This window comes from Thermobia domestica, chromosome 6, assembly GCF_964235325.1.
Source record: "Thermobia domestica chromosome 6, izTheDome1.hap1.1, whole genome shotgun sequence".
NCBI classification, from domain to species: Eukaryota; Metazoa; Arthropoda; class Insecta; order Zygentoma; family Lepismatidae; genus Thermobia; species Thermobia domestica.
The window spans coordinates 46,629,842-46,657,715 of NC_137459.1; the positions used below are offsets into that span (position 1 = coordinate 46,629,842).

At 36.7% G+C, this 27,874-nt stretch overlaps 1 protein-coding gene across 1 annotated transcript in view; it reads right to left on the reverse strand.

Annotated features, from left to right (window-relative positions):
* Nucleotides 1-712: 712 nt before the first annotated feature.
* The window catches only part of LOC145687972 (uncharacterized), a 36,149-nt gene continuing 8,987 nt past the window's right edge, over nucleotides 713-27,874 (reverse strand). The window contains exons 2-7 of the mRNA XM_081761592.1: nucleotides 22,837-23,043; nucleotides 21,178-21,448; nucleotides 15,454-15,625; nucleotides 14,157-14,210; nucleotides 10,603-10,883; nucleotides 713-1,835 (exon numbers count right to left, since the gene is read on the reverse strand). Coding sequence (XP_081617718.1) covers nucleotides 1,788-1,835; nucleotides 10,603-10,883; nucleotides 14,157-14,210; nucleotides 15,454-15,625; nucleotides 21,178-21,448; nucleotides 22,837-23,043 — 1,033 coding nt within the window. The 3' untranslated portion in view covers nucleotides 713-1,787. The remainder of the gene's footprint in view (nucleotides 1,836-10,602; nucleotides 10,884-14,156; nucleotides 14,211-15,453; nucleotides 15,626-21,177; nucleotides 21,449-22,836; nucleotides 23,044-27,874) is intronic.

Genomic DNA, 27,874 nt, shown 5'->3' on the forward strand with positions numbered 1-27,874 from the left:
TATATGAGACGGGACGTACCAATTAACGAGGAATCGGAACAACATGAGCTCCCGCCAGGAATCAAACCCGGGTCTCCCACGCCAAAGGCGCGTACGCTAACCGCTTAGCCACGAAGGAGCTCTCTGGCCAAGTATGCGTTGGGAGACCTGGCACCTCTTCAGAGGATGTGAAACAGGAAAAATCTTCACGTCTATAGCACACAAGGGTAGGATTTCCTACGAGATATATAGAATCATTTGTCCTAAGATATTTCCTAGGATTTATCTCATAGTGTATAGACGGCCTAATTTGTCTACGTAGGAGGAGGATGAACGGAGTACTATGTGAAAAGAAAGTAAGTTGTAGGTTAAAAGACTGTATATGTAAAACCATAGTAAGACCGGCAACTAGGTAGAGTAGTGAAACCTGAGCAATCACAAAGGGCCAGAAAAAGATGATATGAGGATGATAATATGGAGCTGTAATGTGATGAGAAAATAAAATAAGGAAAGAATATATGACATGCATTGTTAAAGTGGGATCCTTGAATAAAAGGTTACAAGAATGGAGGCTAAGATGGCTTGTACACTTACGTCCAAAATTATTGTCGCATGTCTATAAATATGTTGTTATAAAAATATAATTTGATAAGGAATTCGCCCGGTATTTCTTATAATGTTAGTATGTGTGTAATCAGCAAAGATATGTATGTGGCAAATTTCATGTCAAAAGAGCAGTAAATAAGAATAAAAAAACGAAAATAAAACTTTCTTGTACATTCAGCAACATTTTGTTTTACTTATTCTAATTTTCGTATTTATAATTCTTTTGCTATGAAATTTACCACAAGCATACATTTCCTGCCCGAGATGAGATAGGAGGACAAGATGCAAGATGATTATGAGGGAGACGGAATGGAGAATAGAGGACACTCAAGATAAAGAAGAGAGATAAAAAAGAATTTAAGACGGGAACGCCAATGCCATATAAACATAACTACCTATATAAGAGATTCATGGAAATAACATATTCGGCATGTGGTAACACTGGTAAACGTATCGAAATAAACTGCATTACGTTTTGTCCGACAATTTTGGGAGATTTGAGTTTAGCGTTCCTTTCAGCAGCAAGGTTACATGAGATGTGAACTAACAGCTTAACGTGGAATCTGAATCACATGAGCTCCCGTCGGAAATCGAACCCAGGTTCCCCACGTCAAAGGTGGGTACCCTTACCACTTAGACACGAGGGAGCTCTATACTATTTTGTAAGTCATGCTTATAAGATTCCGATCGTTCTTAACATGAAAGAAACCTTCCAAATATTAAAATCAAACAATTTGAACACGTTGGACAGTTCTGTACACAATTAATGAAACCAAACAAGCAAGCCTATATTTATGTAAATGAATCATCATATAAAAACCATTATGTATAAATGAATCATAATATATATATCATAATTAATTCTTTGTAATGACTAGGAATATTCATCAAAAATATTGGCACTATAATGAACAAATTTAATTGTCATTGTACTGCACGTATTATGAAGCATGTGATGACTAGACGAACAATAAATTAAAATGTTTAAGTTTTAAACATCATTCTTGCTATCTTTGTCACAACCCGTGTAAGCAGTTCCCCCAAAATGGTAAATGAATAACTTCTAAATATACTAAATTTTCTTGTAGCATCATAATTACGATGAATAAATTAAAATTCAGTCTTGAATCTTCATTAAGATATTTGGCGCTTCAGAATAGTGACTTTTCAGAAATCAGTGAGTCTTAACGTCCCTTATTACTTCATATTACTTGTGGGCTACTTCTTAAATAATATCGTGGGCTTGGACGCTGAAAAGAAAAAATAATAATATTATTTATATTTGTAAACTATTAACACAGAATTTAAAATTTAGAATGAATATTTAGTTCTTAGTACGTTCCTTCGCTGGGTTAGTTAAATTAAAACAAAACAAAACAAAAAAAATGTATGTTTTGTTAGTCAGTCAATTTTTACTATTACTAAAGCGCTCTTTGATATCGGTCATTTTCGATTATTTTTATATATCCCCCTCCCCTCCCCAGGTTGCGGGGTACGGCATCGGAAGTGTCATTGTTCATCTCAGCGACCCCGAAAACTATGAATTTGACACTGATATTGGTCATTTCGATAATTTTTATATATTCCCCCTCCCCAAGTTGCTGGGCTGAATTTGGATTTGAACGGACTCAGAAATGTCACGGTTCAGCGACCTGGAAATCTATAGATTCGGCACTAATATCGATCATACAAACAAACAAACAAACACACACACACACACATATATATATATATATATATATATATATATACAGGGATAGACAAAAAATCTAAAAACACTTCATATAGGACACGTAAGTTTGGCCCTCCACTGTACAACGCGTGTTGCGGTTGAAGATCGTTTTTTTTTTTTTTTTTTTTTTTTGTTTTCAATATGTCTTGTGGACCTTCCTCTTCCGTCAGCAGTAACCAGTTCACCTGTGAATGTCGTGGTGTGAAAGTGGTGCGGTAAAATGGGCGACCTGACAGACTTCCAGAGGCATGATCGTTGGTGCCAGTCCGGTTGGAGCTTCAGTGGCAACAGTGGCGAACATTGTGGGGGTATCGAAAGGCACTGTGTCCAATATCACGAGGGCATACACAATTCTTGGGCAAACGTCGTCTGCAAAGCACAACAGTGGTCGAAAGACAATCCTGTCAGATAGGGACCGGAGGGGATTAAAACAGATTGTAGCAGCTAAAAAGAAGACCACTGCAATGAAAATTACGTCTGAACTCAATTCCGGCCTACAGAACCCGGTTTCATCGAAAACAGTGCGACGGGAATTTCATAAAATGAATATTCATGGCAGGGCCACTATCGCCAAACCCCTGGTCACAGCAGTAAATGCGAAGAGGCGTATCCAGTGGTGCAAGGACCACAAGGCGTGGAATCATGAGCAATGGAAACACGTACTGTGGTCCGATGAGTCGACCTTCACCTTGTTTCCAACAACCGGTCGTGTTTACGTATGGAGAACACCGTCGCAGGCCTATGATACAGACTGTCTGCTCCCAACTGTAAAGCATGGGGGTGGTTCTGTTACAGTATGGGCAGTGATATCGTGGTTTTCCGCAGGTCCCATCATAGCCCTGCATGGAATGATGAATGCTAAGGCGTGTGAGGCCATTTTGGGGATCAGGTTCTAACCATGCCCAAATATTGTTCCCTGATGGTGATGGCATCTACCAAGATGATTTGGCACCCTGTCACGCTGCAAAAACAGTGAAATCATGGTTTGAGGAGCATGACCAGGAGCTATCACACCTTCCCTGGGTCCCACAATCAACAGATCTGAACATCATTGAGATATTGTGGTCTGAGTTAGAAAGGCGTGTTCGGTCTCATTACCCTCCACCAGCATCCCTTAAGAAGCTGGAGCATGTTTTGGAGGAACAATAGTACAAAATTCCACACACCACGATTCAGGAGTTGTATACGTCCATTCCACGTCGGATCCAAGCTGTTTTGGACACAAAAGGAGGGCCCACACCATACTAGGTATGATTTTCACACTTTTGCAAACTTTTTAGATTTTTTTTTTCCAACCTCTGAATATATATATATTGTAATGACTTTGGTAGAGTCAATAATGGACCGAGATTTATCCCCTTCACCAATTTATTATAAAAATTTATAAAATACAAAACGTCTTTGATTACAAAGAGTAAGTAGTGTTTTCTTTTGTTAATGTCCAAGAGAAGAATAGGTGTTTTGCACGGTGCCCCTTCTCTCAAGGCACCTGCCAGTTCCGGTGTGTCTTCAAGGACTGCCCCCTCAGCTCAAGGCAGCTTCGCGAGGCTTGGTTGTAGAAAGGACCCCTAGTCCAGTGCGACCTCGGGAAGGATAGGTGTACCCCTAGTCCAGTGCGACCTCAGGGTGGTGTAGGTGATTTGATCAGTTGGACGACTGATGCTGGGTCGGTCGGTAGTCCTCCTTTTATTTGTCCTCTTCGGGTCCTTCCGTGAGGTCCGTCTTCTTTCGACGTTCCTCTGTGTCCGTGTCGGCTTCTTGTCTGCTAGGCTGTTTATAATCAATAGCACGTGTTGAGTTAACACGTGCGTCTATCGTGATGTGGGGATCCTTACACCCCCACAGTGGAAAAAAAAAATAATCTGGAAGATTATTTTGAGAAAATAAACAATTGTTAAGAGAGATATTTGTCGGCACTAAACACTGACACCTGTGGGGATATTTTATAGGCACTAGAAAACACTATAAACACTATGATACACCAAAATCACTATGAAAAACTTGTGAAATATGCACATAATGGTAATAACACTGTAATTCCGTCCCAACTAAGCAGGATCAAAAACAGTTTATCATTTCCCTCAAAATGGGCAGAAGTGTCATCATTGTGATGAATAAATATATCAGTTTATTAAGGATCGGTCACATCCGGTATGAGTAGTCTATATCGGTGGAGTCTCTTTCGTAGTATTAGTGGGCGCCAGTGAATTGAGTCTTCCTAATGGTGAAGATATGTTTAGCCAATTGGTTAAATTTTGTTTTGTAACGGGACTTATGAAAGGCGAGGCACAAATTATTATTAGAACAAATGAAAAGAGAAGAATCAGTTTTGTAATTTAATAGCTTCTGTTCTTTAAAAAAAAAAGAAAAAATAGAGAATATGAAATTTGGTCATTCTGTATAATGGAATCAAAAACCTGATTTTATGAACATCGTTTATAAGGAGAAAAATGACGTATTAAGCAATCATGTATTCGTATTGAAGAAGCGATGCGAGAAGCAGGAAAGCGTTGTATTAATGACTTTTGAAACTAAAAGAAAGAGAAAAAAATTGTTGATCTTGCAGTTTGCGACAAGAACGGAAATACAAATGTAACGAAGTTGAGTAATAGAATGAGATATAGTTTATAGTTGAAATAAAGAAGTGCGAATTTATGTCAGTGCATCTTTTTTTTTTTTTTTTTTCGTTTCTTCTGTTCTGTGAAATGACAAAAACATCTCAGGCCCGAACCTTATCTATGTTGAAAGTTTGATCGAGATCGGTTGGGTAGTTCAAGAGTTAAGTTTTATTTATTTTTATATATTTTCCCTCCTCTTCTCCCCCTTCCCTAAAATATATCGTCAAAGTGAAATTAAAAAAAAAAAAAAAAAACTTCCTAGGTTCGAACGTCATCTATGTTGAAAATTTGATTGAGATCGATCGGGTGGTTCAAGAGTGAACTCACGAACATGGTCACTTTTATTTTTATGTATATTGTTTTTTGTATATCTCCCCCTGTCCTATGTTGCTCCGTCAAACTGAAATGATAAAAGCACTCCCAGGCCCGCCCGAACGTCATCAATGTTGAAAATTAGATCGAGGTCGGTCGAGTGGTTCAAGAGATTAAGAGCCACAAACATAGTTACTTTCAATTTTATAATATAGAATAAACGTTACAAAATCAAACCGGCGATTGTAGCGTGAACGTTCATAAAAGACTAAATGAAATGAAAATATTTTACATTTTCTATTAGTACCATTCAGTACAGAACAATGATGAGAGAACAAAAACTGGCCACTGGGTTGCGGGAACTCGTACCTATTGAGTTACCATCGTCAGATAAGATCTTCTCAGCTCTGGTGCTTTTTTCTCCATACCTCCGCTGACAGGTGTCTGCTGGCAGTTTGAAGAAGTAATATAACAATGGTGCAAACGCCGGCAAACGGAAGATCGAAATTTTGAGTCCCCGCCAGTGGAGTGGCTACATTTTTCTGCCATTATATCATAAATAACCAAAATTTTAGTAGCAAAATTAGCAGATACCGGATGAAATCCGTTTTCACTTAATCTATACAACTCACAGCCAACAAGTAAATCACTTGTACTGACTTGTAACAATGCTTGGGGGGGGGGATCTCGTTTTCAAATCGTTAAAGACTGCCCAGTGCCCGCTTCATATCTGGTTTTCAGTTTATTGATTTGTATAGGGAGGTACTTCTTTTTCTTTCAAGTGAACGAAGATTTTAATGGTTTCTTGAAATCTATTTAAATGCTCGTTGCTTTGTAAAAAATATTCTTTGTTACATATTAACTATACTTAGGCTAAATTTATGAATATACAAGTGAAATATACATAGTCGTAAAAATCGTCCTTCATTTGATTTTTATTTTGCATCTGTTCAAGACTACTCTTTCATAGCTATTCAAACAGAATTTATTACGTTTTTATTATGCGTAATGAATTGATTTAGAACTTCCGATTGTGCATAAGTTAGGAACCAGAAGTCTGAACAACATACGAAGTTCGTTCGGAAAGTAAGTTCCGTTTGGTAATAAAAAAGAAATCGAGTACAGATAAAGAAAGCAATGTATTGCACAAAAATCAATAACACTTACACTATTTTTCTATATAGCTCCCGAAATTTTCCAGGCATTTTTCATAGCGTGGTATAAGTTTATATATTTCTGCGTCATAGAATGTTGCCGCCTGTGTTGTTAACCATGTGGTAACATGTTCTTTTAACTATTCATCGTTGTTGAAGTGCTTACCACCAAGGAAAGACTTCAGATGCAGAAAGAGATGGAAGTCGCTAGGAGCGAGGTCGGGACTGAACGGAGAATGGCCAAAAACGTCCCAGCCAAAGCTTTCAAGGAGTGTGTGGTCGGGCGTTGTCCTGAATGAAAACCACACCTTCTGAGAGCATTCCTCTGCACTTGTTCTGTATTGCACGGCGCAGTTTCTTAAGCGTCTCGCAATAAACATCTTTATTAATTGTTGTAGCTCGTGGTATAAATTCAATCAGTAAAACGCCTTGTCTGTCCCAAAACACTGTGACATGACTTTTCGTGGTGTCAAGTACTGCTTTGGTTTAACCATTGTTGGGGACGAAGTGTGCCTCCATTCCATGAATTGATGTTTCGTTTCAGGGGTGTCATAAGCAACCCAAGTTTCATTCCCCATGACTATCTCGATAAAAAGTTCTCGCCATCATCATGATAACGTGTCAGAAAATCAAGTGCGCTGTCCATCCGTTGTTTTTTTGTGTTCTTCAGTAAAAAGTTTGGACACCCAACGTGCGCAAAGTTTACGAAAACTCAGTTTTTCAGTAACACCTTCCTTTCTTCGACGCATTCACCAGTTCATCAGAAACCACAGATGGACGCTCACATCGTTCTTCGTCATGCATTTGATCACGCCCTTCCTTAAATTGTCGGACCCATCTTCTCATCATTGAACCACTCATTGCATATTCTCTGTAAACCTCGCAGATTTGTCTATGAATGTCACTTGGTTTTACATTCTTCGCATTCAAAAAACGAATCACTGATTTAATTTCACAAGCGGTAGGATTTTTTTTTTTTTTTTTTTTAAATCAACGCTGCCACTATAAACAATCACTACGAACGACACACAACACAGAGCGATCTCAAAATGGTGTCATTTCGATCTGCTTGGATCAGAGTAACTAGTGCGCATGAGCGGAACTGCGATCGTAGCGCTGCCGCGGAGAAAAATCGAAACGGAAATTATTTTACGAACTTCCTATTGTATTTCACACGCTTATATAGCAGGTCAAAGTCTACCACCATGCCAAATTTGATCCTGTTCGGATGAGTTCGGTTGAATTCGTACGATGTGTAACAAAAGTCTGTCGCCATAGACTATCTCCATTATGAGTAAAGATACGGAAAAAATTGAAGGAGAGGGAAGTTGTTGGAAATAGATGGTTTCTAAATCTAAAATGGTTGATTTTTTTCAATTGCACTAGCCATTTGGGCTCCATACTGGTAATGTGCCCAATGTTAAATGAGGATGCAATGTTGCCAGTTCAGCAGGGTGTTTGAGATAATCACCATACCAACAATACAGCATTGTTGAGGAATATATTCGAGGTGTTCTAGGCTCCGTCAGACAACAATGTGTACGTTCCTCATGTCATTTTTGCGTGGCTTTACGTCCCGTTCGACCAGCCTGCTGAACTGGTAACGTTGCTTTTCTTTATTTAACATTGGGCACATTACCAGTGTGGAGTCCAAACAGCTGGTGCAATTGAAAAAAAAAAAAAAAAAAATCAGATTTCAAAACCATACAATTCCAAAAACTTTCCCTTCTTCCCATGTTTCATATCTTTACTCATTACTAAGATAGTCAGGACCCGGAATTTTGTTTCACCTGTATAGTGTCCTTGATTTTTCAAAAATCCCAGGGACCCCCACACACTAGACGCTTTACCACTGAGCCACCGTGGACCCCATATAAATCAATGGACTGTGATATCAAGATGGTGTATGTATTCAACAGCCTTAATCTAACAGTAATGAATTAAGAAACACAAAGTTTTTACCAGAAACAAAACTCCGACAGTGTATCTAAATTCAATCTATATATCACCACGTATAATACCCACTTCTTTCCGATCCACAGTTAGGTTATTCTCTGATCTTCTGGGTCTACTCAAAGGCTTTGAGCCAAAATTGTATGTACTTGGCATGTATTTCATACGCAGGCCTATTGCGCTCATCTTAAGACATCGATTTTATCACCGTATGTATTACACAGTTTGATACTGAGTAGCTTAACTCCATCTATTCGTACGTTTCTCTATTACAAAAATCTTTAGCCCTTGCGCGTTAGCGTCAAACGTGCATTTTTAAACAATATAGGCCGTAGGGCTACCATTCGTTCATCAATAACTTCAGAACTAGCTCTTCCTGCAACTCTAGGGGCTAGCACGCTCAACTATTCTGTACAGAATTCCGGGTTCGATTCCTGGCGGGAAAGCACTGAAATCTCAATGCATTACGATCGTTTGGATTCTATCTTAAAACTGTAGGTCCACGTCTCACACAGCCTTGGTGCTGGAAACGGACGCTAAACTTCAACAACAATAACATTGGAACGAATTTCTCTCTCTTTGACATAAAGAGGAGAACCTCTAGAGGGAAGCATGCACTTTTGCTAGTGACTCTGAACGAACCCACGCTTTGTTAAGCATAAAATGTTATACGTTTAGCTCTACTGATTCTCTTTCCAACATGAGTAGGGGGAAGCCCTACTCGCTTGTGTAGTGGGTAGCACGCGCGCCTTCGGTGCACGGGGTTCTTAGTTTGTTAGCAGATTGCAGAGCATAGAATGTATTCCGGTGGTTCAGATTCCTCATTAATCTATAGGTTCACGTCTCATAATCTCAACCCAGAAAAGGAACGTTCAACTTCAATAAACGAAGAACAACAAGCGAACAAAGGGAGAAAGACAAATAATTATTATAATATCGTTAAGAAAAAAGCAGGAAGAAAAGGTTAATAACTTAACTTAATATGGCTTTATAAGAAGCCTCATCAGTTAAAGCTTAGAAACGTGTTAACAGTGCAAATTAAATTGCGGCTAGCCAAAAATCTGATACTACACTGAACAGATATAAATTCATCAAATATAAAAAATAAACAGTCTCTAAAAGGAGGTAAAGACAAAATTGAGTATTGTGAATGAAAAATATACATAACATACACCAAAAAATGTATCTAGTCGAATGTGTTCAAGGTCTATGAGGCAAAAAGGGCAGTGTTTTTAAAGGATACTTTCTTAAAAACCACAGAAATGAAAGAAATAGCATATGACTTATAAAGGGAAAAAAAGTGAGTTGACTGGATCAGGACTCGAACCCGGTGTCTCTGGCATACCGTGCCAATGCCTTAATCACTACGCCACCCAGTTCGCTTCCCAGAATAGCCAAATACTCTCCCACTCCTGCAGTCGGTACTCTCCACTCAGACCACTACCACGGTATACCAGAGATCCCGGATTCGAGTCCCGGTTCAGTCAAATCACTTTTTCACTCTTTGTAAGTTATTGAATTCACACCTACAGAGAATTTGGTGTGTAAAAATAAGTATAAATCGGTTGTTTCCTCCTTTTATTAATAAATACCATATGGTTTAAATAAAAATATTATCTTAATTTCATTAAGCTTCTGTTTAAATTTCGAATTTGTTTCAGCAACCAAATTGAAACTCCACACTCAACTTTATTACATAGGTTAAAATTATGTATGTATTAATCAATTGAAGTACTTTTTTCTTGGAAAAGAAGACAACTTTTAAGTTTCTAGAGGGAAGTTTTATATTTTCTAAAGAAGAAAATTAGTATTTCTTTCTTTCTGACATTACAAAAGAAAACTCGAAAAGATACTAGTTCCCTATATTTAATAATAAGACGAGCTCATTAGGTAATTTCCAGAAAAAAATCTACAAAGACCTCATCTTCAGGATTCTATCCTCGAACTTACGTGAACCAACATAGAAACATTTACAACGGACTGCGGAAGTTTAACACCTCTTCTGGGTCATTAAGCTTATAAAGGGTTTGAATGTAACATATAGTCAAAGCGAATTCACGATTCAAGTTGCAAAGCTAAAAATAATTGTTGGGGTATTCTTAACAACTCTGTAAACAATTCATTAAAATGGATATTTTACACACAAATATATAAGTCAAACATTCTTGTTTTTATTTTCAATTCAGTTAAAATTGAGAGCATGTATTATGTCTATGTTTCTGAAATGAACACTGAAAAGAGTAATTACCTCAGCTTGTTCACTCCTCTTGGATTGCCGCCGTCTTCGGCCACCTAATCTCTGACTTCCTGAACTTTGTTCTTCAACAGTGTCAATTATTTCCACCACAGACACATCACGCTCTGATAGTAGAGAGTGTAAATGGTCTATCATTGAATTGGCCTGCAAACTCCTTCGAGGCGTTCCTGGGGAACCAATCATCATTTCTTCTGACGGAGCGTCTTCTTCAATGATTTTGTTCTCCGACAAAACCAATTCTTTCCCCGTTGAATTCTCGGAGCTCTTAAGCTCTGCAAAATAGTTAGCAATTAGATATATTGCAGTATATATATATTACCAATATACAAAAATTAAAGAGTAGAAGACACATGTAATGGTCACAAACGTCCGTAGATGAACACTGGCTCGGAACAGTTATTGATCATAACTGGCGGGTCACAGGTTCAAATTCCATGGCCAGTTATCCTCAGTCAATTTTCCCAGATTTTTCCTCAGTTTTGGCAGGCGAATACCAGCCTGACTCAAACTTTAAGTTTCCGTTGTAAAATGACTTAAAACTTTCTTAATTAATAAAAACAACACAAAACTCAACTCAACTGTGCTTTCGAATTCGAGCAGATGCAATGCATGAAGCTGGTGTGTTTCTAAGAACTTAAACAGGATTCTGCGGTAATTACTTTTTTGTTGTTCCGTATTTTTTTTTTCTTTATTTCTAGCCTGATGACGACCAATGAAGTATGTTTGACATGTATCACTTTGTTGTATTCTTTTTTCATTTGTGGCAAGGAAACTCTCAGTATTCAATGGAGAAAGACGTGATGAATCATGATCATCATAGACCATCATACCAGCAAGAACACTTTCTGTGGCTGGAAATGTAGTTTTAGAAAGTCTTGAGGTTGATCAAGATCCAAGCACTGACCTGACTACGATTTCATCAGATGTGACAATTCAATACGTGAAATCTTGCTGGTTATTCCGCACAGTTAGAGGATAGCACACCCATAGACAGCGACCTATATTGGCCAATGTCTATTCGTGGCACACACAAGTCCAATATTTTCACCTTACCGATTGCGCGAAGAGATAGACCGACAGTGGCATAGTGTATGCATTACTTGTCTGCAAATAGCACGAACATTTTGGTGAGGATCCACTTCCACGGTGTTCCTGAATTCATTCGAACATGCTGTAGCTGGTGGCCTCAGTGCTCATTTTTAAGTGTTGTGTCTAAGGGATTTTGAAATTCAGAAACCAAAGAAGTATGATGCGTTTTTATTCACGACTCTTGGTCCAACTGCACATTTATTATTATTATTATTATTTATTTATTTATTTATTTTTCGGATACTTCAATTGCATTAGCCCAGTATGTAAAATCAAAACAATATATACAGATAGTATGAGGGTCATCCAAAAACATAAAGACCGTTTAGTTATACAAAATGAAAAACAATACTTATTGGAAAGAACAGTTGTGTTACATACCTGAAGCTTCTTTTATTTCTCTACATAATCACCGCCTTTATTTAAACATTTGTCGTATCTGTTCAGAATTCCTATGTTACACTCTTCTGCCACCAGTTCGTTAAGTCAGGTGGTCACTGCATTCAAACAACAGTCATTACGATCAATGTAAATCATTACTGTGAGACTTTAAGTAAACTACAGCGAGCCACTCAAAACAGGAGGCTGGGAATGCTTCCTGGGGAAACTGTGCTTCTCCACGACATTGTCCACCCTCACACTGCTGCTGTAACTCAAAAATTGCTGGATCAATTCGGATAGGAAAGTTTTGATTATCCACCCTATAGTCCGGACCTTGCTCCTAGTGATTTCCACTTTCTCCCTAAGCTGAAAGAGTTTCTGGGCGGTGAACATTTTGGAAGTAATGAAGAGCTGGAAAATGCAGTAATGAACTGACGGCATAAGAGTACAACATGGGAATTCTCAAACTCGTGACCAGATTCGACGAACGCTTAAATATAGGTGATTGTGTAGAGAAGTGGAGGAAGCTTCAAGTATATAACAGAACTGTTTTTTCCAATAAATATTGTGTTTTTCGTTTTGTATAACTAAACGGTTTTTATTTTCTGGATAACCCCATATATATATATATATATATATATATATATATATATATATAATTTTAAAATATTCATTTCAAATTTGCAAGCGAAATTGTAGATAAATTTAACATTGAACATATGAAAAATAGCTTTATTATAAATAAAAATATATCTTCTAATATTGTATATTACGGTTGTATAGATTCTAAACCAAAAATAAACAAATAAATAAAAATGCTCAGGGTTGATCGCAAGAATGGCTATTCATAACGAATTAAAAGAATATCTTCAAAATATTTAAAAAAAATACAATCTCCCTCTCCGACACTAACATGACACGAATAAAAAGCAAAAGCAGGCACATAGACTAAAACGGTAATTGAAAGAAGTTCTTTTTTTCAAACCTGCAATATAACAAGACTCGTACGTACAAATGTTCAACGAACTTAAAAAATTCGTTACTGAATTCTCTATGTCTGTGTGTCTGTCCGTTATTTGCGATTTTTCAATTTTGAACCCTGCATTCAATAGAGCATATTAAATCTTTCGCGTCACTCTTACCATTCCCGAGATATTGGCTAAAAAATGGCCGACTTACAGAGATTTAAAAAGCCATATCTCAGGAACCGTAAGTCATACAGAGATGATACTGGTGTTGCTCAATATCTGAAAGGATGGTAAATAGTATGGAATTAAATAGTAATTGGTGGCCACTGGTTTGGCCAATGACCAGTTGGCTAGTGGCCGCCAATTAATATCGGTACCAAAATGTTTACCATTCTCTTAGGGATTGATTAACATCAATATCATCTCTCTATGACTTACCGTTCCCGTGATATTGACCAAAAAATGGCCAATTTCTAGATATATAAGGACCCATAGCTCGGAAACCATAAGTTGTAGAGAGATGATACTGATGTTGATCAATACCTAAGAGAATGGTAAATATTTTGGTACCAAATAGTAACCGGTGGCCACTAATTAACTGTCTATTGGCCAACTGGTCACCGTTCCCCAGACATTGGCCAAACTTTTCGAATTTCTAGATATTTAAGCAACAATATCTCGAGAACTGTAAGTCGTAGAGAGATGATATTTTGTTATTTTTTGCGAGAAAGAGAAGGTGCGGATAAAAAAAAAATACTTCTACATCTAGGAACAATGACAGTTATCCTTCCAGCTTCATCTCTCCATTCTTTTTAAGTTCGTTCTGACAATGCTCTTGGAGCATTCTCGACTGGTTTTAACTGGGTTCTTTTGTTTTAAACTTTTTAATTTTCAATGACAACGAATTCGATTATTACTGAAACTTCAAAATTGCGACAACACATACACACACACACACACACACACACACACACATATATATATATATATATATATATATATATATATATATATATATATATATATATATATATATATTTATTTATTTATTACATAAACAGCTTCGATTACATAAGTTATAATTATTTAAAATAATAATAATGATACCTTTTGCCATAGCGGTGGAATCAATTGCATCTGGTGTCACTGCTTCAGTTAAACCTAAAACAAAGAAACATTATTAATATTTATCATACAAACTCCAATATTCATTTCAATGTGCAGAGTAAGTGAAAAGCAAGTCTTATTAAAAACAATTTATAAATTCATTAAACATTAGTTTACATTCATGAAACAAAATGTATTTTAATTCTTGAACAGAGATCTAAACAAACTATTCTGTTTATCTTTGCAATAATAGAAAATAACTGAAAATGTCACTACGTTTACTACCGCATGAAAAAGCTCAGCTAGCCTGACGATATGAACTATGGTGTACATAGTTACAAGTGTACAGATCGTGTTGTTTGTTGTAGTTTAGTGCACCTTTTCAACTCCGAGGCTATATAAGGCAAGAATTTACGGTTTGAGATGGAATCCGAATCACCGTAATGCACTCAAATTTCAAGTCTCTCCCACCCGGACTGGAACTCTAGACCTTGAGTACCAAAAATACGCGTACTATAGATATACCACATTGACATGACACCTAATCTTCCGTTCCAAGCGCTGCTGACGGCTGAAGGAATTCCACTCCCTGTCGGATCAAGATATTTTGGCAGCACTATAGCCTGACGGCTATATAACCAGTAGGGATGGCAGATGTAGAGATGGTGGTAAGCGCGCATGGATTTCCTGCTATAATGCATGTAAGAACTGTTATGAACTGCCATTCCAAATTGATAGCAATGGAGTCGATGATATATATTCCCAGCAGTGATCATTCCTTCACATTTAGGTTAAAGATAGATGCCAGATTGATCTAAGAAACGTTCAAATGAAGTCCAAAAATGTCAGAACATTAGAAGACACTGTCGGTGGAATAGAGTGCGGGACGATCACTGGGTACGTACAGTTCTGGGCACAAAAAGTGGGACTACTATCAAGAGACTAAGTCCGAAAAAATTATTCTAGATCTTTACAAATTCCCTTTAGGTCTGGCATTTTTGCTACAGTCATAAAGATGGAAACTAAACGATAACAGTGCAATATGTATGTGATAATTTTGTTGTAGACAAACAAAATATCTACAATACAGAAAATTATATATATGTGTGTATATAAAGGGTTCTTAAACTTTCAATGATAATTACAATTTCTTTCAACATAACTGTAAAGTAAAATAATGTATAATAGTTACAAAGAAAAGAGTTGTCTTGAGACATGTGTCTGTCTTGATTTGTAACTCCTTCTTATATTCATATTAAAAGCACTAAATATCCTGTACATCTGTAGAACAACTCACCTATCTTATGTACAAAATCCAGAATAGTTGCATTTTGTTTCTCGATATTGAGAAGCAATTTATAATTTATTTGATTGTAATCTCGGTAGCTGTAAGCCGCTTTGAAAAAAGTTACTGTGCACACAATGACGGCCACCTTTCTCGAAAGCCACACCCACCAGTATATACGATCCTGGAACAAAATCATATGTTAAACTACAAAAGGTTACATTCTTTACACCATAAATATTATTTGCTAGCACAAAAGGAACTTACCTTTTAGATGTTAACACTCTTTTTCGTATTTTTTTCTTTAAATTAGTTTATATTTTATATTTTAGTGCATACTTCAAAGGAAAAGGTGAAACAGTCGAACTATCAAAATTGAGTTAAACGGATTACAACGGATGTGAAGTAATGCTAAATCGAGTGTGTTCCTTTTCAGTTTTATCACGAAAACAGGTGTGGAAAAGGTATTTAGTCGTTTTACCTCATCCTGCTTCTTTCTAGAATAAGCAGTTTGAACATTGAAGAATGAAAATGATATTCAGAAAGAAAGAAGGGAAAAAAAAAAGACGTTCTATGAAATTATATAACTTCCCAGGAAGAAGAAATACCTTTGGGATGAAGCCTCTTCTTTCCCAGCACTCTGATAGTACGTGAGATGTGGTTCCACTACTTGCGAGCAGTGGTCCCCTGGAGGTGTGCTTAAGGAGTGCATAGTTCTAAAGTTTTATCAGTGCTTAAGTACTATATAGTGAAAAATTATTTTGGAAATACAACCAGGTTTTCTCCCAGAAAGTTCTGCTCACAGGAAAAAATTAAAATGTGAGGGGGATGCAAATTGGTCAGTGTTCGCTAAAGAGCGTGCCTCCAAAAAAGTACATGAAATCTCAATTTAATTTACATTAGCTCCGTGAGAGGGAAGGTTAACCTTCTTCGGGAGGGTTTACCCTCTCCCCGAAAGTGGGCCTGGACGCAACACTCAATTTTTTCAAACCATAAGATACACATACACAAGCTACCGGGGAACGATAGCTTGGGAGTGTGGAGAAGTATATTAGCCTAAGAAGGTTTTGTAAAAATTTTTCTCTTAAATTTGAAACGTTTTTTGTTCGAAACTAATGTTAGCATGAAGATACGAAGTGATCACGCGCAGAACCAACAAACAAACAAACAAAATTGTTCTGAACCCATGCAACTGCCAAGGCGAAGTAAAACTTGTTATTTTTGTATTTTAAAAAATACACATTTTCTTTTATTTTTGTTAGATTTTGTTACAGCAATTAAAAAAATTCGATGTGCCGAAACATGGGTTATTGTCAGCCGCAAATTACAGACATTTTATACCACGAACGATAGCTGTTGTACAGCAACCTTTTGAAACGAACAGCTACTTTTATAAATAGTGACGTTAATAATTCTCAACATTTAAGAAATTATTTGTTTGCTAGTTCACTTCTTGTATAATAAGGCTCTTAAAAATGAATTGTTATTTGGTAGAAACAGTAGTAAATTTATCTTTCAAGCCTAGAACATGTCTATACAACCACAACGTTATCACTAACTCACTTTTATCCTCCTCAAAATAATAAAAAATGAAATCTTTGAGTTTTACGTCCCACGGTTATGCCGGTTAGGCTAAAGGAGACGGTGATAATGAGAGATGAGTGAAAATGGTGGAATGAAGAAAGTGGGAGGAAACGGGAGTACCCCGAGAAAACCCACGAGCACGATGTTTGTCCACCACAAAGTTCACTTGGCGGGGGCTGGGATCGAACCCGGGACCCCAAGCACCAGAGGTGAACGCTCTACCACTGAGCCACCGTGCCCCCCCTCAAAATAATAAGGAACAGGCCTAAATAATACGTTGGGATACACTTATGAGTGCATACGATACATAGTCCGGCTTCCATTCCAGGGCAGTAGCCACAGTGTAATAAGAAACAAGTGTTCAACTAGAGAACTGCTCTTTTGGGAGCGAAGGGGAAGGAAACTACGCAAAGGAACAGTGAACACCAGTAAATCAAGTAATTACTATTATGCACTCCTTTGGAAATGACACGTTCAATAATTTGATACTTAAAATTGACATCTATTGTTGACAAGCAGTACATAACCCTCTGAAATTTAAAGCAACGATAACGATAAATTAATTGATGGGTTGATACTAGCAACCGGAATCTCCAATTATTATTATTATTATTATTATTATTATTATTATTATTATTATTATTTAAGAAAATAATTCTGATTGCTTATCTTCTCTGCACAAACTGTTTTCTGTTTATCTTCATAAGTACTTTAAAGTATAATTATTTCAACAATACAGAATGTTTTCTAGAACCAGTTATTTCAGAAGGTATAAAGATCGATGAAGAGAAAAATGAATGAATGCTCTAATCTCTGAAAATGCATTTTGTAGTAGCCAGTTAATGACAAATTACAATTGCATCTACTTAGGGTTGCCACTTGTCCCGAATTACGCCTAAGAAGAACGTCAAGTTATCCCAAATATCAAATTATCCCGTCAATATGGCGGGAGGTCAAATTATCCCAAATACTTTTATAAATTTCGACCCACGATGTGTACCTATGATTATCGAGATATCGATATGGTTCTATTGCTAAAATCTTTCGTGTTAGCAGCAGTGAATTTACCGTCAATGAAGCTATTCTTTATATGTGCCTGTTCAATGGTTCACAACTTCTGTTCAACTAACCGCCAACAAGCTGACGCTATGAGTTTTCTGTTTCGTGTGTTTTTTTTATTTAAATTTTCATTGCAGTTTTCATGTATGAACATATGTATTACTTTCTATTATTCTTAATAATTTGAGTATAGAGGAACAGAGATCCTCGACAAGTGTGTCCTGCTTCAGGTTCATCAAAAGATGACAACCCTATTTGTGTTATATTCAGGCTGTCTCACCTAACTCTGCGACCTAAAATATTTCCCAAATGACAAAAAAAAGTGGCAAATCTAGTTACCCAAGAATGTATCCATGTTAGGGACCTATAAAATTCTGTGAACAGCAAGAGCCCCGGGAGACAACTTGAAAATTTTAAATGGGAACCCATTATTTTTATTGCAGATTCGGATTCTACGACCGAAAATACGCAACTTCTATTTGAAGTACTATTTCGTTATACTACTAGATGGCACCGTAATATCAAAAAGAAATAAATATCATAGTACGTCACTTGAGGCTGATGATAAACTAAATATCTTGAGAAATACACTTGCAATTTAAAAGGGCACGAAATACGTATCCAATAATTTTAAAAAAATCTATTCAACCAACGTAAAATGAAGTTGCCCTCCCCCTCTCTAAGGGTAGAGGAGGGGGCGACTTGAAAATTTTAAATAAAAATCCCTATATTAAGTGCAGATTCGGATTCTGCAATATTGAAAAATATTGAACAAAACTGTGAATCAAAATATACTAGCGACACAAATTATTCTAAATATTTTCGTAACTGTTTTGTATGGAACATTTAGTAGTCTGTATCGTGACAACGGAAGCACGATGGTTCAGTGGCAGAGCGCTTACCTGTGGTGCGTGGAGTCCCTGATTCGATCCCCGGCCAAGTAAATTTGAGGTGGACAACATCATGTTCATGGGTTTTCTACGAGTACTTCCGTCTCCTCCTACATTCTCATTTCACCAATTTTTCCATCATCATCCACTTCCTTTAACCATCTTTGTTCTTAGGCTAAAGGGCAAAATTGTGGGACGATAAACTGAACTGTTTCATTTCATTTTTGTATCATGGCGACCAGCTGACATAGGAACATGAGGTTTGCACGTATGTATTCATAATTCATTTCTCTACCTGCTAAAGAGAGCAATTAATATAGTTATACAATATTTTTAGATAGTGTGCCTGGTATTGACAACATACGCAGTACTGCGAGAAGTCTGTATACACTATCGCCTATTGCCAAGTGACAACACTGCGCACTGCGATTGGAAAATAAAAAAAAAAAAAAAATCCTGCTCAAGACCATGTAACTTCTTATTTGAAATGAGATGTAATCGTGGCGATCATATAAACATCTATGCTCGCTCTTTTTTTTTTTTTTTTCGGTCCAATTACATTATCGATTTACCTACATTTGTTGTAGGTTTCAATCATTTATACCACGGAATATTTAGTGATGTAGAAGCTGTAGAAGCTCACTCGTGGCTATATAGTTAGTATATGAGTCTTTGGCGCGGGAGACCTGGGCTTAATTCACGGTGGGAACTGATACGGCTGGGATCCCACGGTAACCTACAGGTCCACGTCTCATATAGCCTCGCTACTAAACGGGATGCTAAACTCAAATCCAATTTAATCCAATCTACAGCTGTACAATATGACTTAAAATATCCAGCCAAATTCTTATACTACCAGAATGACGTGATATATTTAGAATAATGCCTATGGCAGGGCTCATAGTGGTCTAGTCTCTTGTAAATAGTTGAAAAGTGACCAAAAGCACACGAAAAAGTGACCAAAAAGTGATCAAAATCTCATCATGCCCCTTTCTTCCTTTGCCAATTTCTCCATCACCTCTCTCTTTGTCCGTTGCTTTGATTCATGTTTTCTTCTTTACATCTTCATTTTGAGCAACCTCCTTTCTTAGGTTTTCTAAGTATGTTTTGTAGTTACGGTAAGCAGACTTAGCATATGAAAGAAGCTTCTGAGTAAGTGGAACCAGTTCTGGCCTACTTCCGAACTACTTCATTCCAGACATTATATTTAACTTAGCATTGAGAGTTATCAAAGCCATGAAATATTCAAATTCATCACCTAGTCTTAAGAAGAACATACAGGAAGCATAACAAAGGACGAACATGATGAACAACACACACACACACAACGTTGAGCGGAACGTTAACTATTACGAGAGAAAACTAAAAGACTATTATGATAGAAGAAAGAATAGACACAGAAGGGTTCTCAACCCCACCTTGAGAGCTTAAGCATCCACCAACCATCCATTATGCTTTAGAAAGAATAAAAGCTGAAGTGAGAATAAAGCTGACTGTTTCACCTGTGGCAGCAAGTACTGAAGCTTCCAGAAGAGTAATGAGTAACAAGTTTCTGCCTTTTTCCATTTATTTTTATAATATTTTTCTTTTAAAACTGCCAATGCAAAACATAAATCACACGAAAAAGTCACTTTACCTCCCAAAGAAGTAACTTTTAGTGACAAATTAAAAAAAAAAAAGTAACTTTTAGTGACCGACTTGAAAAAAAGTAACTTTTAATTAAAAAAGTGACTCGCCATGATTATATTATTTTGGTTAAATAACACACAACACAAAGAAGCAAATTGTGATGAAGTAATGTGCAACAATAATACAGTGGGATATAATAGGAGTACCTCAGATTTGCAGCTTAAAGATAGAGTGCTGTTCTTTAAACACACGAAACATTATATTGTAATAGACTAGACAAAGAATTTAACAAAGGAAAAACTTTTTCAGCTAGGCTCACGTAAAACCATGTTTAGAAAATTATACGTAAACCATATTCTCTGGCAAACCTTGTACCTTTTCCGTAACTGCAATCGTATCAAAGACACATATCTTTCAAACCTTTATTACAACCCTAAATATTCCCTTACCTAAAATTGCCAGTACGACGCTTTTAAAATTACAAATGGATGACAAGTTTCTGTCTTAGCATGATAGTAACTTAGACTACTTCACAGACTTAACAACCAAACCCAAACGCAACAAAAATACTCACAGCTGTCCTTTTTAAATCTATATCGTTATCTGAGGCAAAAATCTTCCAAATAAGGATTTCCATTGCTGCATTCATGGACAGTGTAAGAAACATATAAAATCTTGCAGGCTTTGTTCTTTCCACTGACGTGGCAATGTACATGATAATCGCTGCCACAACGTAAAAGAAGACCATTTGTAGCCAGGAAATTTCCGCTACTACCCAGCTCTGCAGTGAAGAGAGTCTTTCAAAAACTTCAAATATCATTCCTCTCTGTTCGATTGTTGATGTCCTTAAAAACAAGAAAATTATGTTAAGTAAAAAAAGTTTCAAAATTGACAAGGCCAGAAAATTAAAAAAAAAAAAAAAAAAGTACATAAAAATTCTTCAGTGTATATTTTATAGCCGCGAAATAAGGTTGATACACGTGTACAGTCTCCAGGAAAAATGTACACCTCGCCCAATATGTTTTCCTGTTCTTAACATATCAATTTGAGTATAATTTTTCGTGAGTTGCAAAAATTTAGTTCTCTTCTAGAAAAACAGAACTTGAATTTGTTTCTAAATTATTGCAAAGGGAACATGTAAAAAAGAAGTATACACTTTTGCTGGAAACTGTTTATATTTCTGAGTGAACTTATAAATGGCACTCCTAATAAATCCCTAGTAAATATCTAGTCGTACTGTATAGAGCAGAAATGAGAGCGAAAGATGTTTTATTTTAGACGGTCAGGAGCTGTCCAAAGTTGGAGTCGAACTCACTGTTCTGTCCTTGACAACACCTAAAGCAATAAAAATGATTAGAAATCTTCGAAGAAAAGACAAATCAAATTTGATTTAAAAAATCTAATTAAAAACAAAGAAAAAAACGTCATGGTGAATCCAACAAATACGCTTCATGTCAGTATGCCCAAATTTCCAAATTCAGATTGAAAATGAAATGAAATCTTTGAGTTTTACGTCTCACGGTTATGCCGGTTAGGCTAAAGGAGACGGTGATGATGAGTAATGAATGAAATGGTGGAATGAAGAAAGTGGGAGGAAACGGGAGAACCCCGAGGAAACTCTCGCACACGGTCTTTGTCCACCACAAAGTTCACTTGGCGGGGGTTGGGATCGAACCCGGGACCCCAAGCACCAGAGGTGAACGCTCTACCACTGCCAAATTCAGATTCAATTCACCGTCTTATCGCTGACCAATTTGAATTAAAATTTTAATCTTGTTCCAGTATTTTTTTAAGCCAAACAATTGTCAATTTTGTTTGGCCATTTAGAAATTTCCAAGCCAAATGAATGTCAATCTTGTTGGATTATTTAGGGTTTTATTTCAAGTTAAATAAATGTTAAACATGTTTGGTTATTTAGGAATTTTGTTTGAAGTCAAATAAATGCCGATCTTGTTTGGCCATTTAGAATTTTTGTTTGAAGTCAAAAAGAATCGATCTAGTTTGGCTACTTACGATTTATCTCTGAAGCCAAATAAATGTCAATCTTGTTTAAATGTTTAGAATTTTTGCTTCAAGCCAAATAAATATCGATCTTGATTGGCTATTTAAGATTTTGTTAAATTATTCTACCTAAGCTTGTGACAATATTGATCTTTAAAAAGAGGGTAGGTACCACGATTGATGGAAATATTCTAATTAACAACGAATAACACATAACCAAAATGTATCTTACCTAAATTCTTCCATTAAATATTGCACATGTTCATGTGAATTTTTTACTGTATTACTCAACATATTCCACCGTTTCATTACTTCTTCCTGTGCAGCAACACTCTTCTCTTGCAAATCAACCGTTCGTATTTGCTCCTCTAATAGTTTGCTCTGTAACTTTTCGGCCTCTTGCAACTGTTCGCTAACCTGCTCCGAGCTCCATGTCAATCTATGGAAATAGCAAAACTTAGAAAGCTATATATATATATATATATATATATATATATATATATATATATATATATATATATTTGAAATTCAAAAATTGATTCAAATTAATCCAGTAAATATGGTATCTTTGTGAAGAGGACTTGGGAACCTTGGAAAGGAACAATGACATGTATAAACGTAGTATTAGGTGCCAGAAGTGTCCCTATATTTCTGAAACGTAAGAAATTTGGAGATTACAGACTTACATTTAGAAATATTAAAAAATTTCCAGATCATCATCAAATGAGCCATTTCATGTGAAATCAACCAAATTTTTAGGAAAAAAAAAAGAACTCGTCGGCTTAGAATTGGATGAAATCTGGGTACATGTGGGCCCCTATGAGAGATAATAATGCACCAAATTTTTAGCCCTGTACCCCTGTTGTTTCAGAGAATAGGGTGGTAAAAAAAAAAAGGTCAAATTTGATGTTTTTGTGAAACCTTGTTAGCTTTAATTGGTCATATCTCCCGTAAATATTGAGGTAAAGAGAAAAATAATATATCATTTTGAAGAGGAAAGAATAGGCTACAAGATATGTTAGGAACATGTACTTGATAATCAAATATCATTTTCCGGGAAAATTTTGGATCAATGGTATCTCAGAAAGTGACCATTTGAGTTCCTCTAAATGAAATCTGTAAGTTTTACGTCCCACGGTTATGACGGTTAGGCTAAAGGAGACGGTGATGATAAGAGATGAGTGAAATGAAGAAAGTGGGAGGAAACTGGAGAACCCCGAGAAAACCCACGAGCATGGTGTTTGTTCATCACAAAGTCCACATGGCGCGAGTTGGGATCGAAGGTGAACGCTCTACCACTGAGCCACCGCGCCCCCTTCGTTGAAATTGGGTACCAAGGTAGCCCTATATGGTATAAGTGTGTATTAACTTGGGCCAAGAATGGGCCTGGAGTCTACAATGATTTTCGTGTGACCATGTCAGGAGAGACACCTGAGGTTGCCAATGTGGCAACTTGCCAATTTATCAGTACTGGTGAAGTAAGGCATAACTGACCTAGCAGTAATGTTTTTCCGGTGCAATCTGTAATTCAGTAATCCGATGGGGATCTTTGAAACATCAATCGTAGTAGATTGCATTGACCTAAATATGTGAACATTCTAGAAGGTTCTCGAACCGTCTGGAACATTCTAGAAGTTCTACAATCATCTGAAACATTCTGGAAAGTTCTCGAATCATCTGGAACATGTTAGAAATTTCTAGAATCATCTGGAACATTCTAGAAAGTTCTAGAACCGTCTGGAACATTCTAGAAGGCCAATTGTACAGCTGGACCACGAATGACACCAAGGATTCTAAAATGGTGTATGTGTACAGCACAGAGGGAGAACATGAAGAGGAAGCCACCTTCTTAAAGGACAGATTTGATGCAACTCGACCGATTCCTGGAACCCGTAAATTTTACCCTGTGGTTCTTGTGTCTCAAACAAAGATCCCAATGAGGCAATATTCTTCTAAACTAGACTTTAAGGAAGAGTTAGTAATTGCACCAGATGGCTCAAAAGCTGGTATTACCGTTGATAGAATCGGTGGATTTGTTACTTACTTGCACCTATGATGGCTTCTGGTGGCTTGCTTCTGTTCTGCAAGTTGACGAGACACATGAAACAGAAAAGATGTGTTTCCTGAGACCCCATGGACCAGCACCTTCCTTTGTATATCCACATATACCACATGTTCTCTCACTGCCTGCTTATGACATCATCTTTTGCTGATCCCATAGCTGCAACTGGCCGTACACAGACGCTCAGCAACAAACAGATGGAAGAAGCCAGTCGACTGCTTCAGCACATGCACCACTGACAATTGATCACTTCCAGCAGGTCAGTAATAGCTAAATATTTCTTACACCTTACTTCACCAGTATTGACAAATTGGCAAGCTGCAACATTGGTACACCAGGTGTCTCTCCTGGCACGGTCACGAAAATCATTGTAGACTCAGGCCCATTCTTGGCCCAAGTTTACATTTGACCTTGGTACCCAATTTCAAGGAATTCAAATGGGTATTTTCTGAGATATCACTGATCCAAAATATTCCCAGGACTTCCCGAAAAATAATATTTGATTTTTAAATAAATGTTCCTGACATATCTTGTAGCCTATTCTTTTCTCTTCAAAATGGTATATTATTTCTCTCTTTAGCTTAATATTTACGGGAGATATGACCAATTGAAGCTAACAAGGTTTTACAAAAAACATCATTTTTTTTTCATTTTTTACACCCTGTACTCAAACTACAGGAGGTACAGGGCTAGAACTTGGTGCATGATCATCTCTCATGGGGGCCTACATGTGCACCGATTTCATGGAAATCTGACACCATGAGGTTTCTGGCTTGGTTGATTTCACATGGAATGACCCAAATGTATTCTGCCATAATTAGCAGGTCACTTGAAGCAACTGAGAAGCTCGCACACATTACCGCCTTCACTTAACCTTTTTGTCTTCATGTACGATTTTTCAGTTTTGATACCGTCCATGAACTGTAACTCCTTCGCTCCTTCCTGCCACCAAATCCTCTAGCACATCTCTCATGACAGTTCCTTCTCAATGTTCCAACCAGTTTTGATTCCTCTTTTCAATTACATCTAAAATTCTTTCCTCCTCCACCATTCCTAACACCCTCTCATTCGTTTCCCCGCTCGACCCAGTTAATTCTCTTCATTCTTCTCCATACCCACATTCTGAAAGCTTCCAATGTTTTTACATCACTTTAGTGTAATGTCCATGTTTCTCCCCATACAGTATAATACTGCACATCACGCATTTTATGTCTTTTTCTAAACTCTTTACCAGGGTGTCTACTAAATGCTTTAAATTCCAGGATTCTTCCAGGTCTACTTAAAAAAAAAGAAAGAAAAAAAAGTTTTGCAGTTCTCGCCTTCAACTGCCACGTGATTCATATCCCTAGGTAGTAGTAACTTTTTTTACATTGTTTTTACTATATTTACATTATTAAAAAATTCTGATTTAAATTCTAAACATATGTTAATTTATATGATGATAACATGTTACTTCTTCGGCAGAAAATAGTCAGTTCTTTATTTGCTACAAAAAAGGAATGAGAATGAAAACAGAGAAGTTACAAATTATAGAATAAAAATATTCCGGATTCACAATTAACTTTTCTAGTACAACCAGGCTGTGACTGGTCCACAGGTATAGACTGTACGCTATTCTCATATACAGTTGCTGTCCGATACCAACACACGGCGGGTGGTGGAGAATGTCACAAAACTCAGTATGGGGGCTGGTCGAAAGAAAGTGGGTGAGGGTGACAGATCTGTTGTTGCCACATTTTCCTTTTTGTGTCATATCCAGAGGTCTTTAAAAAACACTACGTTAGAACGAATTTTGTATACTGCTAATATATATATTATTAGAAAAACTGCTAGTATATATAGAAGTGGTTAGCGAGGGATAATAATTATTATTATCATTATTTAAGTATTACATTTGTCCTACAGATTGCCTAAGTAGGTTTTAAACGAGCACATATGATTTTTTTTTTTTAATTAACTACTGAATTCGTAATGACTTTAAGAAACAAGCAATTGGAATTGTGCAGACCAAGAAATAAACCTTCATAATTACGACAAAAGCACAATAACATGACACGCAGATGTTCATTTCCAATGTATATTTCAGGCAAATGATACTGGAACTTATAATTTTTTCACTAGTACCTAGAGTTTTTCCTAGGACTAATTCTACGTCCTGCTTTAATTCTACGTCTTTCTACATGGCTAATTAAGCGTAATTTATTGTTAGGATATATAGTATTAGTCCAGTGTTGCCCCCGAGATGGTAAGTATCTTTTAAATTCGAGACGAGATTAGAAAACTGACCATTCTCGTCTCATTTTCGAGACTAAAATCGAGACGATAAATTTCACGAGTCTGGCGTGCACCTCTAGTTTATCGCAGTCTTAGTTCTCAAACTTTGTTTATTGATACATGAATCATAACATAAAATCATAAATTGATAAAATGATTGTGCGAACACAGTGAAGAACATTTATCAATTTTTTAAGGATACGCATGTCATTACACCATATACCACAATCATAAATGTGGTTTGAATGTTATATCATTCCCTTCATGAACCTCTCGTTACGCTAAAGGATTCTGATAAATTCGAGATTAAATTAAGACAAATGAATTTTGTTTCACACTGTGATACTACAGAAGACTTCCAAACCATCAGAATACAATACTCAAACTTCGAAGTAGTCGGTTAAATTTACAACTACTGATTGTAATCAGGGTTAGCAAAAATCATGGTTTTTATTGAAAAACCAAATAAAAAAAAAGATTTTTTAAAACACGGTTTTTTGGTTTCAATAATTTGCTCTATGTATTAATATCACATATGGACAGAAATAAGTTTGTTTCACTTTGGTGTTATTATGCAACAACCGGGTTATGCTGAAAGGGGTCACATAAGCTTAAAGTGGAATCCAAACCACTTCTCGGCTTACATCCGAGAGAAATTGTCCTCCATTTGAACTCGAAACCGGTACTAATTGGCCACAAATGCGATACGTCTGCCGACTCACTCGAAAAGGACTCCTGATAAAAATACATTGTACTGATCTTTACCTACTTGTTAATATAATTGTCAAGTCATTTCAGAAGGACAAAGTTGCACAAGTGAAACCATTATACAGAATTACATATGGACAATTTCATAATACTGCAGAGTACAGAAGAGCTAATTTTGTCCAAGTTAGTTCACTACGACTTTTATTAGTACAAATTAAAGAAATAC